This window comes from Thalassophryne amazonica, chromosome 8, assembly GCF_902500255.1.
Source record: "Thalassophryne amazonica chromosome 8, fThaAma1.1, whole genome shotgun sequence".
NCBI classification, from domain to species: domain Eukaryota; kingdom Metazoa; phylum Chordata; class Actinopteri; order Batrachoidiformes; family Batrachoididae; genus Thalassophryne; species Thalassophryne amazonica.
The window spans coordinates 52,068,106-52,088,259 of NC_047110.1; the positions used below are offsets into that span (position 1 = coordinate 52,068,106).

The 20,154-nt window shown below is 43.6% G+C and overlaps 1 protein-coding gene across 1 annotated transcript in view; it reads left to right on the forward strand.

The window, feature by feature from the left end:
* LOC117514898 (potassium/sodium hyperpolarization-activated cyclic nucleotide-gated channel 4-like) overlaps positions 1-16,936 on the forward strand; it is a 90,534-nt gene extending 73,598 nt beyond the window's left edge. Inside the window, exons 6-9 of the mRNA XM_034175470.1 lie at positions 229-375; positions 817-1,057; positions 5,453-5,617; positions 13,495-16,936. Coding sequence (XP_034031361.1) covers positions 229-375; positions 817-1,057; positions 5,453-5,617; positions 13,495-13,787 — 846 coding nt within the window. The 3' untranslated portion in view covers positions 13,788-16,936. The remainder of the gene's footprint in view (positions 1-228; positions 376-816; positions 1,058-5,452; positions 5,618-13,494) is intronic.
* Positions 16,937-20,154: the final 3,218 nt, after the last annotated feature.

A 20,154-nucleotide genomic window follows, 5' to 3' on the forward strand; every position in this document is an offset into this window, starting at 1 on the left:
CAGAGTGTTTGTCAGATGGGTCAGAGGCACAATATTACACTGTACGCAGGAGTCACAGATGGTCTGACAGTTGACTGATAACATAATGAATGACATTATGACCAGCCAGTGTCCTGGCACATCAGACACATTCATCTATTATTTGTTACTGATGCTAGAAGCCACTCCATCATCATCACAAATTCTTGTATATTTCTTTTGCCTCTAATACCACTCTTGTCTTTGCAGTATAAGCAGGTAGAGCAGTACATGTCATTCCATAAGCTGCCAACTGAAGTACGTCAGAGGATCCATGACTATTATGAACACCGCTATCAGGGCAAGATGTTTGATGAGGAGAGCATTTTGGAAGAGCTGAGTGAACCACTGCGAGAGGTCAGATGTTGTTACATCTACCATTGATACTGTTTTTGTTCATGTTTGGCTTTTCGCTGGCAGTATTACTCTAAAACTAATAAACCCATATTAACATGAACATATGGAAGAGCCGGTTTGAGAGGTTTGGAGAAATGGCTGTTAATGTGCAACTGTGGTGTGGTGCTAATGTGTCACAAGTATTTATGCATTTATTCAGGATCAGTTTAGAAGTAAACCAGATAAGGAACAGGATTTGGCCTGTGACAGCCATGTTGTCTTGTGTGATCTGGTTCAACTAAAAAGCCAGAGACTGAGCAGTGGCACTTGGAGATCTATTTTTGGTTTATTATGATTTATTAATAAACCTTGGCATCATAAATACTGTATGCTAAAAGCCACGTTATTGCCATTAGAGTCCCAAATGTTAGCTAGCATCTAAAAAGCTTGTGTATTTTACAGGAGATTATCAACTTTAATTGTCGTAAACTGGTGGCCTCCATGCCTCTGTTTGCTAACGCTGACCCAAACTTTGTCACCTCAATGCTGACCAAGCTGTGCTTTGAGGTTTTCCAGCCGGGGAACTACATCGTCCGAGAGGGTACCGTGGGCAAGAAGATGTATTTCATCCAGCATGGTGTAGTCAGTGTCCTTACCAAGACCAGCAAGGACACCAAGCTTTCTGATGGCTCGTACTTTGGAGGTAATGTTTGCTGTCATTGCTAAGAGGCTTTCACACCTGCCCTGTTTAGTTTTCAGTCCAATCGTGATGCATTTATTAGTGTTTGTATAGTGTGTGGAGGTGAGAAGAGGCATTCACACTTGACCACATATCAAACAAGTATACTGTAAAAAGCCTAAAAACTTGGGACTTGGAGACAAGTGAACTGTGAGAATGCCACCCAACCCAGCAAACCAAATATCTGATGCATAGGTTGAAAAGTTTTCATTTTTTACCTTCCTGCCTGGTATGGCCACCTAAATTGTGTCAATGGCAATTGAAATAGTTGGCAAATCTCTAAAGAATTTGTCCCAACTTTTTAACTGAAAGGATGAAGAAGGGAGAGTTATACTGGTGAATAGTTCCTATCTGCTCTTTAGCCAGTTTGAACAGTGAGCTCTGGAAGCTGCTATAGAGTCCCTTAAGCAACCAAAAACATTTTTAAAAAATGCTTCTTTCTAAATGCCTTTAACATTCTCAACTCTACAAAGTAACTGACCAGATCTAACCCAGAGCCTCCTGAATCAGTTTTCGTTGTTTTAGTGTTTGATGTGCAATGTGTCTTTATTTGCATCTTGTTATTGATAGTTGTGTCCTTTTTGTTGGTGAGACAAAGACGATTTACATGACTTCATGATTTGCAATTACAGAATGACAAATGATATGCTAGGAAGCAGTTTTTGTGTCTCAATGTATGATAAATCCACATTGTGAACATTATTTAAAGCTGGAATCTGAAATATGAAGAGGAATTACAACAATGTTTACTTTAATGTTTTTGACCCCCACCGTAGATTTGGGTATAATTATGTTAATATTCAGAACTACTAACATAAGGGTGATTCTTAGACTACGAGCACTTATTATGTCCTTTGATCATATTGTATGAAAAACAGAAAAAAGGGGAAATTTCACACTTTTTTAGTTATCTTTACAATGAAAGTGTGTTAAGAAATTTGTTCTAGTAGTCTATGATGACTTTTTCACCTTTTTTCAGCATCATTATATGCAAATATTGCGGTTTTGTGCTTGTCCCACACCCAGACTTTTGATCTTCAATGATAAAAATGAATGGTAAAGAAACATTTTTTAAAATATCTCAATAAAATATCAGTAAAATAATCAAAACATAATTGGGGTATTCAATGTCATACAACTGTTGTGATTTTTTTTAAACAAAATGTAGTTGTCCCACACTATTGCCATAATTTCCACCACAACACTGTAATGTCCCTTTAAACAGTTTGTATGAAAGATTGTTTGGGTAGTTTCTATGGAGATAAACAGTGACATCAGAGAACATGTATATAGCGCCAAATCAAAACAAACAGTTGCCCCAAGGCGCTTTATATTATAAGGCAATGGTGTGGTGGAAATTACATTTACAAGGCCAGTAGTGCCCGTAGTTAAAGAATCACCCATAAACATAAGATTAAAATGGTAACTGAAGGACAGAAAATATATGTTTAAAACCAAACAAGATGCAAAAAGCCATACAGTGCCCTCTAAAAGTATTGGGCTGCTTGATAATTCACACAATTATAATTTTAAATACAAAAAGTAAATCTGGCTTCTCAATATAAAATTTCTAAAATTATCTTCCTTAAACTCAAACTCAAAGCAAATCCCTACAACTTGATATAAATGAATTAAAAATATAAAGGTCAAGATGATGGGTTGCCTAAGCAATGAGCCACTTTGATGTAATACCAGTAAATAATCAGTTTTATTGCCAGTTTTCTTCAGACAAGTCAGGGGATGGATACATGAACATTTCCAAGTCACTGAATATGTCCTCCGCTCCTCTTTCCATGACAAAAACTCCTGTAACAGTGGAATGTGCCGTTCATTTCCAAACTGGACGCTGTGTTTTATCCGGAACGTCGTCTGACTAGCACAGAAATTGTGAAAAGATGTGGACATCAGCACTTTTTCGGCACATTGAGACAGACGTGCGGAGGAATTCCACGCATTGCGGCGGTGCCGCATGGCGCAAAGCAACGCCGTGATGAAGCCTCACGGGACATGTTCTGGCATGTCCAGGCACATCCACAATTTCTCGGATAATCACTCGATGGAAAAACCACCAACAGCTGTCTGAACGCCATCTCAAAGCCGTCCTGTGACACCAAAACGGAGGTGTTCCTTTGTCTCGCTCCATCAGCAAATCAGTCGTGACGCGCGAAGCCTCAGCTCGGCTTTCCATGACAAAATCTCTTGTTAAAAGTGAAATCTGCCAGAAAATGGCTGATGTCCAGCTCTTGTGATATCCAGAGAAAGTGCACACGACGGTCCCGGCTCCACAGAGCCATCCGTTTAGAAATGATCCGGTGGTTTGTGGCTCTCGATGGCGGCACTGAGCGCGGCGCGCCGGGCGTCCTTAAAGCTGTAGTAACAGTCCTTATTCTCTGTGAAGCCCATAAAATTTTCACCAAAAGCCAGATAAATTTTTCTAATGGTTTCCAGGTGCCAGTCTCTAACAGTTTCTGAAAAAATTCTGATGGAAAAAAAGCCCAAATCATTCCGCCATTTCCTGACAATGAAAATCCACCGAGGGGGTGGACCACTCCTCACTCAAAGCCTGCTCACAGGCGAATGATGCAACCGACAGGCGTGGAAAAACTCACGCATGCACATGAGGGTTCAAGCTTGTCTGACGCAATCACACGTGATTCAAATCCATATGGTTTTTGAAAAAAATAATAAGGTCGGATACTTTTATAATAGACCTCGTATATCAAGTTGTAAAGATTTGCTTTAAGTTTGAGTTTAAGGAAGATAATTGTAGAATTTTTCATATTGAGAAGATTGATTTACTTTTTTATTTGAAATGGCATAAACAAATGAAAATGTGAAATATCAAGCAGCCCAATACTTTTGGAGGGCACTGTACTTCAGAAATCTACATAATTATGTTTAATATAAAGAATAAACTGATAAATGGGACAATCTCGAGTGTTTGCTTGTGTCTGTGTCCTCAATATGTCTGACCTGAAAATGATTATTACTTCGTAAATGCTGTATTAATGTATTTTTCTGCTCTGGCACGAAACAGTGTAAGCCGCAGAAATTGTATTAAGTGCTCCATCTGTGGGGTTCAGAGGAACAGGTTTTTTCATGTTTTTTAACCTCTTATACAAATACTTTTTCTGTCCTTTTATGAACTGATGTTGCTGTCATGTACCATACAGCGATTATAGAAGGCAACTCATCACTGTACCGCTTCCAAAGTAACGTCCAATTGATTATAATTTTGATGTTCCACAGCTATGTACGTAATACATAGGACATTACATTATCATACTTGCATCTGCCATGTGAACACATTAATAACATAGTGGATGTTTGATGCTTACAACATAAGTAACCATTAGAAAATAAATAACCTTATTATATGGAGTTGTTTGGTGCACATACTCATATGTATTTGCCTATGAACAAGGATGGAAAAATTTTATTTTTAGAATTTGTTATTAGAGAATGCTTTATGGTAGAGATTTTACATTCAGAATGTATGAAAGTTATTTTGACACAAATAGGATGCCATAAAGTTCATTCCACAGAATGTTTTGTAATGACAAAGATATGACATATATCCATCCAGCCATCCATTTTCTAAATCAGCTTATTCCACTTAAGGGTCACGGTGGGGTGGAGGGTGGTGTACACACTGGACAGTCTGCCAGTCAACCACAGGGCCAACAATATATATATATATATATATATATATATATATATATATATATATATATATATATATATATATATATATGGATATGCTAATGCAGGTGCTGGTTTGCAAACACTACTTTTTAAAAATCAAAGTGTAGCCACACTGTGACGGACTGAGTAATTTGATTAGTAACAACTTGAAAAAATTTGTCCGGTGGCAAAACTGGCCAAATCTGTTGATTTCCTGTGAATTTATGGCACTGATGTAATGAGGGAACAACAACAAAATGCGGATACGCAGTGCTTCGGGACACAAACAGAAGACGAAGAAATAACGCACAGAAAAAAACAAATGTCTATGGACGTGCACTGGCAAGCTAATGAACAAGTACAGCCATCGGTGCATCAGCGATGCAGACATGAGAGAGCTCTGTCTGATGTCCCATCACAGCTTTCAACATGCACAAAACTTTTCAGTGGACTCACTGGACATCAGCTGACAAGGAACACATTTAACTAATGAGAAAGGGATTTGTATAGAATGAAAACAGACACGAATGGATATCAAAATTTCATATCTGTTACTCATATGTTTCCTCAATCCTTCACAGTGTGACTTAGACTGAAGACTTGGTGAGATATGAGGCAATAAAACTTCCTCTTGTTTTAATTGTTCATGCAAAACATTTTTCATTACGCCTGCAGAGATCTGCCTTCTAACAAGAGGGAGAAGGACAGCCAGCGTGCGAGCGGATAACTACTGTCGCCTGTATTCTCTTTCGGTTGACAACTTCAATCAGGTGCTGGAGGAGTATCCCATGATGAGGAGGGCCTTTGAGACTGTTGCTCTCGACCGTCTAGACCGCATTGGTGAGTGCTTTATTACTGCATAAAGCCTGTTTCCACAGCACTAGCAACACAATATTGTCTTTTTGCACCATACTCACAAATGATTGATGTGCGAATTCACGCTGAGTGACACGTATTTAAGGGGGGAAAAGCAACTCCACATCATAAAATGTAAAGCCACAGATGGCTTTGAACCACAAACATTTGTGTTGCAGAGCATGTGCACTTCACTTTTTCCACATTTTGTTATGTTACAGTCTTATTCCACAATGGAGTAAAATTCTACTCACAACACCCTGTAATGACAATGTGAAAAAAAGTTTTTAGAAATTTTTGCAAATTTATTAAAAATTAAAAAAAAAAAAAAACTAAGAAATAACATGAACATAAATATTCTCACCCTTTGCTCAATACTTTGTTGATGCATCTTTGACAGCAATTACAGCCTCCAGTCTTCTTGAATATGATGCTACAAGCTTGGTGCACTTATCTTTGGAAAGTTTTGCCTATTTCTCTTTGCCACACCTCTAAAGCTCCATCAGGTTGGATGGGGAGCGTCGGTGCACAGACATTTTCAGATCTCTCCAGAGATGTTCAGTCAGATTCAGGTCTGGGCTCAGGCTGGGCCACTCAAGGACATTCACAGAGTTGTCCTGAAGCCACTCCTTTGAAATCTTGGCTGTATGCTTAGGGTCATTGTCCTGCTGAAAGAGAGCCTTTGCTCCAGTCTGAGGTTGAGAGCGCTCTGGAGCAGGTTTTCATCCAGGATGTCTCATTGCTGCATTCATCTTTCCCTCAATCCAGTTCCTGCCGCTGAAAAACATCCCCAGAGCATGATGCTGCCACCACCATGCTTCATTGTAGGGATGGTGCCTGGTTTCCTCCAAATATGATGTCTGGCAATCTTTGTCTCATCAGACCAGAGAACTTTGTTTCTCATGGTCTGAGAGTCCTGCAGGTGCGTTTTGGCAAACTCCAGGCAGGCTGTCATGTGCCTTTTGCTAAGGAGTGGCTTCCGTCTGGCTACTCTACCATACAGGCCTAATTGGTGGATTGCTGCAGAGATGTTGCCCTTCTGGAAGATTCTCCTCTCTCCACAGAGGAATGCTGGAGCTCTGACAGATTGACAATTGGCTTCTTGGTGACCTTTCTGACTAAGGCCCTTCTCTCCCGTGAATGGGAGAGAAGGGCCTTAGAAAGAGTCCTGGTGGATCTGAATGTCTTCCATTTATGGATGATGGAGGCCACTGTGCTCATTGGGACCTTCAAAGTAGCAGAAATGTTTTTGTACCCTTCCCCAGATTTGTACCTTGAAACAATCCTTTCTTGGAGGTCTACAGACAATTCCTTTGACTTCATGCTTGGTTTGTGCTCTGACAGTTTGTGCGCTGTCAAAGGTTGTGAATACTTGTGTACATATGATTTCTTAGTTTTTTTTTTATTTTTAAGAAATTTGCAAAAATCTCAACAAAACGTTTTTCACATCGTCATTATGGGATAGTCTGTGTAGAATTTTGAGGGAAGCAATGAACTTCATCCATTTTGAAATATGGCTGTAACATAACAAAATGACGAAAAATGTGAAGTGCTTTGAATACTTCCCAGATGCACTTTAACTCCAGTTACCAACACATAATATTTTGTAGATGTTGTACACTTAATTGTGAACCACATCAGTGTTGTTTGTCACAGCACAGCGGTGTGCCGGCTGTGCACTGGCTTTGTAGCATGACAGTCAGCGGTTTGAAGCCGTGCATGGTTAGGTTTGAGGTAGGTGTAAAATAAAGTGGTCACAACAGTGGAGCACTTGTCGTTTTGAAGAAATGCCTGTCACTCAAGACAAAGCCATATTCATGACTATGATATGAAAACATGTGACACCGGGTGACAACTGCACTGAGAGTCAGCTGAAAAGTTCTGCCTACTTTCAAGAACAACCAAGATAGTCACATGAATCACATATCTGCTTAAAGCTTGGAATGTTCTCTATGAGGCTGTGTCACTAATTTTCTACAGAGTCAAATTGTTATGTTTCGGACGCGGTCGGAAGACCGACCCAGCGTTTGAAAGGAGCCAGCATAAAATAAGCAGAGCACGGTTCAAAAGATAACAGAATTTAATAAACATAACAGTGTAGTGATGCTAAACAACTAAACAGTCCGCGGTCTGGTGAGGTGAAAACACGGCGCGCTCTCAGCAGCGCAAACGGTCTGGAGCCACAGCAGTTCGGACCCAGGGACCCCGCCGACACCCCCCAGGTGGCCGCGACAAACCAAGTCTGTGAAGAAAGAAAACATGAGGTGAGTCCAACTCCACACAGAGAGACACAACTCAAAGGTGCACACAATCAGCAAACACTTCCTGGCTTAAAGCTATACATCAGCTTCTCACCCTGCAGGCACAGAACAACTCAGTTCAAATCTCCACTGCAGCAGAAGCTGATTAGACAATTAGCATAACGTGACAGCTCACTAACACAAGGTGTGAGGGACACCTAATCCACTGTCATTACTTCATAAAAGTCACCAAAACCAAATTACCTCAGGAAGTGTGCTGAAGAGCGTGAGACCTCACCCAATCCTCCTTCACAGAATGTGGCGTCAAACCTGGAGCGGTCTCTGCGTCCGTGATGGTGAGATTGTTCTCCTGACGTCGATCTCACACGTCTGCTCACAAGGTCGAGTCTCTGGCAATCACACACTGTGCATTCAAGGTTTAAATGCAGCAATCTCTGATTAGGACAAAATACACCACAGCTGTGAGTCCTGATGACCTGCACGTGATAACAAGCTTTAGGTGTTCAGGGTGAGGTCCTGATGCTCAGCCACTCAGTCCTGAATGCATACCACCTGGTGGGAGAAACAGAAAACAAAAACCAAGCCAGCCAAACACCCCAGCCCACAACAGTACCCCACCCTCACGGGAAGCCTCCCGGCGACCACACGGACCTGGGCCAGGAAAAACAAAGCCCCCCTCCAGGGACCATGGCTGGAATATTGGCTGGGAACAAAAAGCACCTCCTGCAGCTTCAGCTCCTTGTACTGACGATCCAGCTGGGAAAGGCCCGTCTCCAGGAGCTGTGCATTACTGTGCTCTGATGACAGCTCCATCATCAGCTGCTCCACCTGCAACGTTAATCTCTTCATGCAGTCATTGATCATCTCAATGTTGAGCCTCTCCAGCTCTTCCCTCAGCTGGATAACGCACGCTCCCAGCTGCCTCTTCTCTGTCAACAGGGAACTCCGTGCCGAGACCATCACTCTCATCCTGGAGCCCGTCCTATCCCATCCTGAGCCTGTCTGCAGCAGACTGCTCCGCAGCTGACACTCCAGTGCAGAGACATCCCTTGTTGACTTGAATGGTCTTGCCCTCTGTTTCATTTAGCAAACCTGTTAGAGTCTCCACCTTTGCGTTCATTCCTGTCGACTCTTGCTTTAGTTCACTTTGCATAAGTTTGGCCAGGAGTTCTTAAACCTGTGCACTCAGCCTTCTTCCGACTATGTGTTAAAGTCTGCTTAGTCATAAACAAAAAAAACAAACAAACACAAACAACCATACCAACCCCCCCTCCCCAGAGGACCGTTCCATCAAACCCCGGGGAGAAAAGAAAAAACACAACCCAAACTTAAGTTTGCAAACAAAAAAAAATGCTAACACCCCCCCCCCCCCCCCCCAGACGACATGTAGGGACCAACACCCCCCAGAGGACATCCCGCCAGCTCCAGGAGTAATAACCACAGCCGAGGTCCCTCTGGGACCCAAAGTCACCCACGGGGACTCCCAGCACCTCCCAGAGGACCGTTCCATCAAACCCCAGGAGACGACCCCCCTCATGACTAACAGACCCAGCCCCGGCCGTCCACGGCTAGATGGACCCACAGTCCTTTCCCCCCCAGAGGACACCACAGTCACACCCTGAGGGCGGAAACCGGGGGAAAAACAAAAAAAAACATACAAACAAAACAACAACCCCAACCCCACCCCCTCAGCGCAGTGGAAACTGGAAGTATGTCCAGTGTCACCAACCACGACTATACCCCAAAAGTCAACCGGGAGGAGTGGAACAGCGGTAATGGCATACGGCACAAAACGGCGCCACCCCTCCGACTTTTAAACCAGCCACCAGCTGCGGGTATATTCCACTGCCCCAAACCTCAGCTACGCCGATGGCGTACGGCTCAAAGGCGCGCTGAAGCCGGAGGTGGAACAGGGAAGTAACAAAAAAACACCCCTAAACCCCCCCCCACCGGGTGCAGAGGTTACCTGGGAAACACCCAGCATAACCGAACTGCACCACCCCAGCAACGCCAATGGCAAACGGCACAGAGGCAAGCCAAGGCTGGAGGTTGTAAAGGGAATTAAAAAAAATACCCCAAACCCCCCACCCCCCACCCCCGGGTGCAGAGGAGACCTGGGAAACGCCCAGCATAACCGAACTGCACCACCCCAGCAACGCCGACAACGTACGGCTCAAACAGCTGGGGCCGGAGGAGAAGACAGGGAATAAAAAAAAAATACCCCAAACCCCCCCCCCCCCTCCCGGGTGCAGAGGTTACCTGGGAAACGCCCAGCATAACCAAACTGCACCACTCCAGCAACGCCGACAACGTACGGCTCACACGGCTGGAGCCAGAGGAGAAGAGAGGGCACAACAAAAACAAAAAAAAAAGAAAAAAGAAAAAAACAACCCAATTACCCCCCCATCACCCCCCAGAGGACCGTCCCATCAAACCCTGGGAGGTGAAACCAAAAGAAATAAAAAAGAAAGACTAACAGACTAACATAAAGTCACCTGGGTCAAACTATGCTCCAGACAGCCTGCATTTTCAACTCCACCAGACCACAGACAGTGCTTTAAAAACCCACAAAAACAACAAATTAACCCCTGATAAAAACACCTCATACTAAAACAAGAAACAGATAATAGACCAATAAAAAAAAAACTACCATTGGCCTACATCGTCAAGTGCAAAGAATGGAAAAACATTGTTTTCCATCCTTTGAACCTGAACGGTAATGTGACTCTGTCACCAACAGAGGGAGCCAAAGTGCCAAATAAGAAAATCCCCGTGGTACCAGAGTAAAAACCAATACACACTGCTGCAAACGACAGCAGGTTATAACAAACAGCTTAAAGTGCAAACTAAATACCACCGGGGCTGCTACAACAGGCGTCGGAGCCCGCTGCACAGGAGGAGACGGGGCTACAGCCGTAACAGCGGGGTGCGACGCGACCCAAGCTGTAAACTCCGCCATGTGCGCGCCAACGCGCACAACCCGGGCGGAGCGCACCCGCAACTGATCCCGGATCAGCTCCAACATCTGCTGCAGCCTTCCCAGCAAAAATACCGTCTCTGCTTCCGCTGGTCCATTGTTAGATGGCCAGAGACTACTGTTATGTTTCGGACGCGGTCGGAAGACCGACCCAGCGTTTGAAAGGAGCCAGCATAAAATAAGCAGAGCACGGTTCAAAAGATAACAGAATTTAATAAACATAACAGTGTAGTGATGCTAAACAACTAAACAGTCCGCGGTCTGGTGAGGTGAAAACACGGCGCGCTCTCAAGGTCGAGTCTCTGGCAATCACACACTGTGCATTCAAGGTTTAAATGCAGCAATCTCTGATTAGGACAAAATACACCACAGCTGTGAGTCCTGATGACCTGCACGTGATAACAAGCCTCAGGTGTTCAGGGTGAGGTCCTGATGCTCAGCCACTCAGTCCTGAATGCATACCACCTGGTGGGAGAAACAGAAAACAAAAACCAAGCCAGCCAAACACCCCAGCCCACAACAGTACCCCACCCTCACGGGAAGCCTCCCGGCGACCACACGGACCTGGGCCAGGAAAAACAAAGCCCCCCTCCAGGGACCATGGCTGGAATGTTGGCTGGGAACAAAAAACACCTCCTGCAGCTTCAGCTCCTTGTACTGACGATCCAGCTGGGAAAGGCCCGTCTCCAGGAGCTGTGCGTTACTGTGCTCTGCTTCCGCTGGTCCATTGTTAGATGGCCAGAGACTACTGTTATGTTTCGGACACAGTCGGAAGACCGACCCAGCGTTTGAAAGGAGCCAGCATAAAATAAGCAGAGCACGGTTCAAAAGATAACAGAATTTAATAAACATAACAGTGTAGTGATGCTAAACAACTAAACAGTCCGCGGTCTGGTGAGGTGAAAACACGGCACGCTCTGAGCAGCGCAAACGGTCCAGAGCCACAGCAGTTCGGACCCAGGGACCCCGCCGACACCCCCCAGGTGGCCGCGACAAACCAAGTCTGTGAAGAAAGAAAACATGAGGTGAGTCCAACTCCACACAGAGAGACACAACTCAAAGGTGCACGCAATCAGCAAACACTTCCTGGCTTAAAGCTATACATCAGCTTCTCACCCTGCAGGCACAGAACAACTCAGTTCAAATCTCCACTGCAGCAGAAGCTGATTAGACAATTAGCATAACGTGACAGCTCACTAACACAAGGTGTGAGGGACACCTAATCCACTGTCATTACTTCATAAAAGTCACCAAAACCAAATTACCTCAGGAAGTTTGCTGAAGAGCATGAGACCTCACCCAATCCTCCTTCACAGACTGTGGCGTCAAACCTGGAGTGGTCTCTGCGTCCGTGATGGTGAGATTGTTCTCCTGACGTCGATCTCACACGTCTGCTCACAAGGTCGAGTCTCTGGCAATCACACACTGTGCATTCAAGGTTTAAATGCAGCAATCTCTGATTAGGACAAAATACACCACAGCTGTGAGTCCTGATGACCTGCACGTGATAACAAGCCTCAGGTGTTCAGGGTGAGGTCCTGATGCTCAGCCACTCAGTCCTGAATGCATACCACCTGGTGGGAGAAACAGAAAACAAAAACCAAGCCAGCCAAACACCCCAGCCCACAACACAAATTCCCTTTCCACAGACTTACGTCCATGCTGGACAAGTTTTTGCATCCTGAGCTCTAGACTGTATGGCGGGAGTAGTAAGATTTGAGCTACTGCTGTAGATCCTGTGTTTGTTGACTCTTGTGTGGACGAGCATTGTCAGTCTGAAGAACTGTGTCTTTTTCAAGACTAACCTGTTTTAAGCGTGCGCAGAACTTTTGCAAAGTGTACACATATTGGTCCAGAACCAGGGGTGGATTAAAGTACAGGTTTGCCTGGGCTAAAGACCACTGGCCCAAAAGTCGCATAGGGGCCCAACAATACTGTGTTGGGCCCCTACAATATGTTTTGGAGAACAAGCATAACATGAATACAAATAATGTTTTGGGATCTGCTTAAAACAGCATTTAAACTTTACATTTCACACACTTGGGAAAAAAATATGCTTGTCTTGAATATTGTTTTGTGCATTTCAACTTCCCATCTGGCTATTTGGTGACACCAATTAGCCATAGTGCTAATAGAGAGAACCCCAGAGCACCCACACTTGGTGCTGTGGATCTGTAGCTGTTATGGAACGCCTGCTACGGGCCTGGTTACGCAGGCTGATTGTGGCTGTATTTTCGCCTTTCAATCTCCTTTCCCCACTGACATCTGCATAGACGCTGAAGAATATCCACGCGTGCACAGCCCTCCATGTCAGGCATTGAGTAACAGTGCGTTGTTTCAAATGCACATCCATGTACATCGCCATTTTTTACTAACTAATGTATGCATGTTTTACGTCGAAGGCGATTCTGCGCATGCCTGAAATCGAAGCCAAATAACGTTAACATGTATTCTCGTACCAATTTCACTTTGATATCTTGCTTTTTATTAAAATAATCATGTTGGAGGCAGAACTTTTCCAATGACCCTCGTATAAACATCCTTGTTAAAAAAGGCGGGATATTATTCTTCCAAATTCAGTCTGCATGATCTCTGAAAGAAATGATAAATCCTTTTCTTCACAGGGAAGAGAAGCTCCGTTCTACAACACAAAGTCCAACATCACCAAAGTTCTGGTACAGTTAACATCCACGAGAGTGAGATCATCCAAAGAATAGTGCAGCATGATCGTGACATGGCCATCACTGCACAGAACTTAAATCCTCCCCCTTTTTCATTGGCAAACTCGGTCATCTGGGCTCCGCTGATACAGGCGCCACTTCAAGCAGCTGCTGCAACCACACCACTGGCTCTTGCTTTGGCCCAACAATCCCAACTGCCACCCATCTTGGTAAATCCCCTCCTGCCCCCGGAGTAAAAAAAAGTCCATGTTGGGGCAAATACATCTGGTTGCTGTGGTTCAGGGTCTGGTTCTCCCGCCATCTCTGCACAATTCGACACTTCCTCACTGGCATGCCTCAGGACGCAGCGCCTCTCCACTGTGTCACTCATGTCACCCTCCCAGCCTACTTTCAGTAGCAGTCTGCCCCCTTTGCCTACACATCAGGCTCAACCAGTTCCTCCCCAGTCCAGCATGGCCTCAATCTACTCCATTAGCCAGGCCATTGTCTCATGCACTTCATCCTCCCAGCTCCTCCCAGTGTCCTATCATGGTGATATGACTATGCCTCCCCAGCCAACAGGTGTATATCAGCAAGGGGCAACATGGGGGTTAGCAGGTAGGTTTGTAGCTCCCTCTGCTGCCACCATAAGCCCTCTGATCTCCAGCTCCATCAGCTCCATACTCAACCCCCTGCAGCACACCATTCAACCCAACGTGCAGCAAATGCAGTCCAACCAGGACAAAACAAGCAGGATATCCAGGGGTCCAAACTTGCCCAATTTTCCCTTCATTACCAGCACCCAGTGCTCCAGTGGATTTTTTCAGTCAAAGGCTGGTGCTGGTTCTGGGGTCACAGCCTCTCTTGCAAAGCACAATTTGTCTGGCCTCCAGTGTATTTTCCTGCCACATGTTCACCTTGAAAACTCAGCACTCGCCTCACTGGCCCAGTATGGTTCAGATGAGGGTTTGCCCTGCTGTACACCTCCAGCCCACAGTCCCAGGATAGTTCCTGTGAGAGGAACTGCAGCTTCCCACATTGAGCTCCCTGTCACCATCTCTCACAGCCCCTTGACCACTCAGACCTCCTGCTCTGTAGCTGAGTCCTCAGAGGATCACTTTAGCCAGGTAATAAAGACAATCTCAGGCTCTCAAGAGAGTATTCACCAGGAAAGGCCTTTGGCCATAGGCGGCTCCTCGGAAGTGTTAGCAGGGACATTGAACACCTTGACTGTCTGTAAACCCTACAGTACTATCCCAGGTCAAGCCGCCCTTGTGACTCAGACACCTTCAGGGCCTGGAAGTCAAAACCAGGCCACGGCTGCACACTGTTCTCAAAGCAGATCCCCTACAAGAATATTAGAAACAGAACATAAACAGTCAGACCATCCCTCAAACCTGTGAGACTCAGACGCACCCTCCTTTTAACACCTGAGCAAAAGCAAGTTCATCTCTTTGTTGGCATTGTCTCAGCCTTTACTTTTCCAACATTTAGCAGAAAGAGTGAGTGTCAGTGTTAAAAACAATCACAGCAAATATCAGTGGTTTCAAAGGAAACTCCAGGATTTTTCAGCTTCTGCCCTATTTATTTATTGAGGGGTTGTCAAGATTTTACTCGGGCCTGAAACACAAATTAGTCCAGTTTTGAGTTAATATGCTAAGACTTAATGGACTAACCACCTATACAATGTCTATGGAGCAAGCTAAAAGAAAGCAAAAATAAAATTAGACTGCTCCTTGTCATCAATGAAGTCAAGTCTGGGAGCTGGTGCCATGTGCCGAATGAAAAACTGAACCCCAAAACATTTAAAAACAGGGCAAAAGTTGAAAAATCTCAGCATCCCCCTTTTAAATGATGGTGGACAGTGATAGGTTTTGTGTGTGTGTGTGTGTGTGTGTGTGTGTGTGTGTGTGTGTGTGTGTGTGTGTGTGTGTGTGTGTGTGTGTGTGTGTGTGTGTGTGTGTGTGTGTGTGTGTGTGTGTGTGTGTGTTTACTGCAGGATATCATTTCCTTGGACAAAGCCTGTTGTTGTGTATGTATAGCACCTCATGACAATACCAGACATTCCCTGTAACATATTGTAACACCACTGCATAGTTTGCATAAGGAATTGTTTAAATCCTCCTGTCTGAGTTACAATATGATTTCATTACCTTTTAGCAAACCCTTTCAGTTGGAAAACAATAAATGAAACCAAAAACTGCTTTCCTTTTTTATATCCTGTCCTACAGTTGTGTGAATGCGAAGTTATTCTAAAGATGCTCAAGGAGAGACAGACTGCACTTTTCTTGTTGCAGAAACCACCTGCTGTAAGAGCTTGATGACTGCATGTCTTCTCCGATACTGTTTCGGCAATATTGCACACAGTGGAAAAAATTGCAAGTAATGAATGTAACGTGTAATGTTCTGCTGAACATGAGTGCAGTGATGACGAGAATTATCATTTAGCCGCGGGCACATCTGATAGTTTCATTCAAATAAATGAGTTGGCAGAGAGCGAATAAGGACATAGAGGCAGATTTCTCGATCTGCAGCTGCTGTGGATTGTGATGAGCAGCTAATGCCAACTCATTTCACTCTGAGAACAGATGCAGAACATACACCTGAGCCAAGGCCTGTGTGCTGTTATCTCAGTATGCAATAATCTGTTTTTCTTTATAAAGGTACTGTAAATCTAAGCACTTTTGATTTCCAGTTGGGCAAGATGGTAAGAGAGGCTGTTTTAGTGACATCACAAAAAGCTATGGAGTTGTAACACAGCAATTGTGGATCATTGCAAATAGAGAAGTCATGATGCAATAAGACTGCACCAGTCAACAAAGGGCTAAAAGCAGTTACACAGACAAATGGCTAAAATGTAACCCTAAACGGGTCATATTGCTGCATATTTATCACTTTTGGTTGGATATTGATTGTAAACTCTGGCTTTTGTTGCTGAACATGAACATGCAGATTGTGATGTGTTGTTTTAATAAGAACTCTGTCACAGATTGCTTTTGTTTCTCTCAATGCACCAATAGAGACATCGCAAGTCCCTGCACATGTTAATAAATTATGTTTCGTTGTGGACCTGTAGCCAGAGCTAGGAACACCTGGTCACCAGGTTAACCCATCAGCTGTCTGGTTCTTGACCTGGCATGGAGGTTTTCTGTTGCTTTAATCCTGCTCAGTCAGAGATATGCTGTCAATGACTTGTCAGTCAGCCGTCAATGGGATTGATCAATCCTTCATTGCTTTTCTGAGGCAGTGGCTCACATTGAGTGTAAGGTTGAGTGCATTCATTTTATCTTATCTTTTTTTTTTTTGCTGCCTTTTAATCACCAATTGATCAAGTTAATTGTGTATGTTGAGAATATTTATGTTAGCTGCTGAATTCAATGCAATAAAACAACAATGTCAAAGATGACCTCTGTAGTCATTTTTCTTTTTGAGGGCAGTGCGTGGTATGAAGGAGAATCTGATAAAAATATATTGAAGTTGCAGACTAAGCCGGATTATAAATCATTCAGAACTACATGGTGTCATTTAGTGCTAACATTGAAAATAGCCAGGATTAAACTGGCCCATTAATTTTACTTTGCAATACTAAGAAAATCATCTACCATGTTCAGGTTAGGTTAAGTCGGGGAGCATGTGCTGGTGCTGCACATTGCCGCATCCACCACACTGTGTACATGGGCCATGGGTGGCAACCACACAGCCAAACAACTGGTTCATCCCCACCTCTTGAAAGTAGCCATCTGTTTGCCAGAGCCAGGTGAAATGTAGCCGTCTCCTTGGTCTTTCCAGCTGCTGGGGTCCTCAGTGGGGCACCTGCATTCTAGATCATGCCCAGAATGTAACTGAATGGTAAAAATGTCATTGCTAACATTCCCACATAATGGAAGTGATACTTCTCATTTGAGTCTTGGTAAGTAACCGCTGGTTTGACATAAAATCATTCCAGTGGTACCTGAAGATTCACTGAAGAGACCTAGTACAAAAGACATCTAATTATTGTCTTAGGTCACTAGTTAGTGTCCAAGTCTCACAGCCATACAGTAAGGCACAAAGCAACAAGACCCTAAATAAATGGACTTATTTCTTCTGCAAAGGTATCGGCATTACCAAACAGCTCTATTCAACAAGATCTGTTCTATGAGCTCTTCACAGGTGTCTCTTAATGTCAAAGGCCAAGGATCCAGACACAGGAACATCATTGCAGAGATGAGTGAATGTCTCTACTGTCTACTGTCTTTCACCTCCTACACATACACTTCTTATGGCCAAGTCTGGGGAATCACTGAAAGCCTGGACCTTAGTCTCAGTGCAACTGCAAACTCATCTTAACTGCTGCGATTAGGGTATCCATTGATCACAATGTCATCTGTGACATTAAAATCAGTAAACTTTTCCTTGCTAACAAAGGCACCAAAGCAACAGCCCCACCCAACACTTCGTCCATGCAAGCACTGGACAATGGAGGAGCCAGAAGACATCCCTGACAAATGCCTGAAGTCACTGAAACAAAATCACAGACTTTGCCCCTGCTCTGCACAGCTCCCACAATACCTGTGTAAAGGCTGGCTATGATGTCCAGCAACATGTTGAGATCCTGAAATTTTTCAGGATATCCAAGACAGCACCCAGTCAGCTGAATCAAGCACATTGCAAAAATCAGCATAGGCTGAAAAGAAGCACTACTGATCCAATCAACACATTCATGGGGGGGGGAATCAGTTCCAAATAATCCTTGCAAGCACCTTTCCAGCACAGACATCTGAAAATTAGCAGAAAGAAAATTATTTTCTTTTCCTTTCCAAAGAGGGACAATGAGTCCTTTATTCCAGTCCATAAGGATGATGGTGATGTGATGGTAATTAAAAACAGCTGTTCCATTGTCCCACAACAGGGTAAGATTATACAAATATAATGCTTTTGACCTTGTGCTGTCACATCATTTTAGATCAACTGTTTCTTTCTCACATTATTCATGCACTTAAGAGACAAAGTTCGAAGTCCTCACAAAACAATAATTTTTACTCTGTGGTATTGACATACATTCAAGTTATGAATTCTTCTTTCCAAGAGCTTTATATGATGAAACTAATCTGGAGCTTCTGTGTACCTCTTGTGTATTATGATTGCACTGAAGTCACAGGACTAAGTATCTGTTGTTCTAAAGGATTAGTCCAGAGAGATTTCAAAAACTCAGGGCTTTGAATAACACTGCCAGCTGCTTTCAGAGTATTTCCACAATTATCTTCTGTCCATCTAAATTAAAAGGCACAATGTCCTCTGCACGAATAAATAATATGTAACCCACAGAAAAGCTGCAACTCAGCAGATATTAAAAGAGATTTTTATCTAAAACACTGTACATGATTACCAAGTTGTGTGACCTCCACCTTTAATTTTACTGTTTTTTTATAGTGAATGTGGGCATTTTCAACATTACTGCAAGACAAGATCACTTTTCTCTTCATGACAGATGTACTAAATATTAGTTGTGACATAGTACTTGATGGAAAGTAAGTACATTTCCTCAAGGACTGTACTTAAGAACAAATTTGAGGTACTTATACTTGAGTAATTCTATTTACTGTTATTTCATACTTGTGCTAATTGATGATTGACCTTTATTTATTTCAAACAGTTTCAGTTTGTCATGTCAAATTGGCAACACACAAGAGCAAATTATCAGACTGCCTTTGACTGGACAACATACTGGAGTTTCAGTGTTTCAACGATGTGACTGAATCTACAATTGCCTGTGATGGAGAATGTCTGTAGATGTTTGGCGATAAACATTTCCAGTGCTTTAAAGGTATCCAGTCATTTCCCACTCGTGTGCGTTATCTCCTGATATGAGTTCATTTTTGCTTAATAGAAAAGTTTCAATGTGAAGCCATTCCGATTTATGGGCTTAGTATCTCTTATTCCCCTGTTTTAGAAATTATTTTGGTTCTGTGTCACAGCCCACGTGTCTGTTTACATAAGAAGACCACATGAGCGGGGGTTCAGTCTTGGTGCACGCACAAAATTTCACAAATCAGAAGGGAAGTAGTTGAAACACACACACTGGAAGCTCTAGAAAGTGCAAATTCTAAAATAAAGTGCTAAGAAGCAAAAGAAGGCATTTGATTCCAACAGGATTAAAATAGTATTCAAAACAAAAAAAAAGTATTCAAAAAAAATTCTGAGTCTTTCAGGTGCCTTCTGTCAAACTCCAGGAGGGCTGCCTTGTACCTTTTACTAAGGAGTGTCTTCTGTCTGGCCACACTACCATACAGGCCTGATTGGTGGATTGCTGCAGAGATGTTTGTCCTTCTGAGAGGTTCTCCTCTTTCCACAGAGGAATGCTGGAGCTCTGACAAATTGACTGTCAGGTTCTTGGTCACCTCCCTGACTAGTTTAAACAGGTGGACCGGTCTAGGAAGAGTCCTGATGTATCTGGACGTCTTCCATTTATGGATGATGGAGGCCACTGTGCTCACTGGGATCAGCTGGATCACCTTATATGTAGACAGGTGTGTGTCTTTCCAAATCATGTCCAGTCAATTGAATTTACACCAGGTGGACTCCAATTAAGCTGTAGAAACATCTCATCGATGCTCAGTAGAAACAGGATGCACCTGAGCTCAA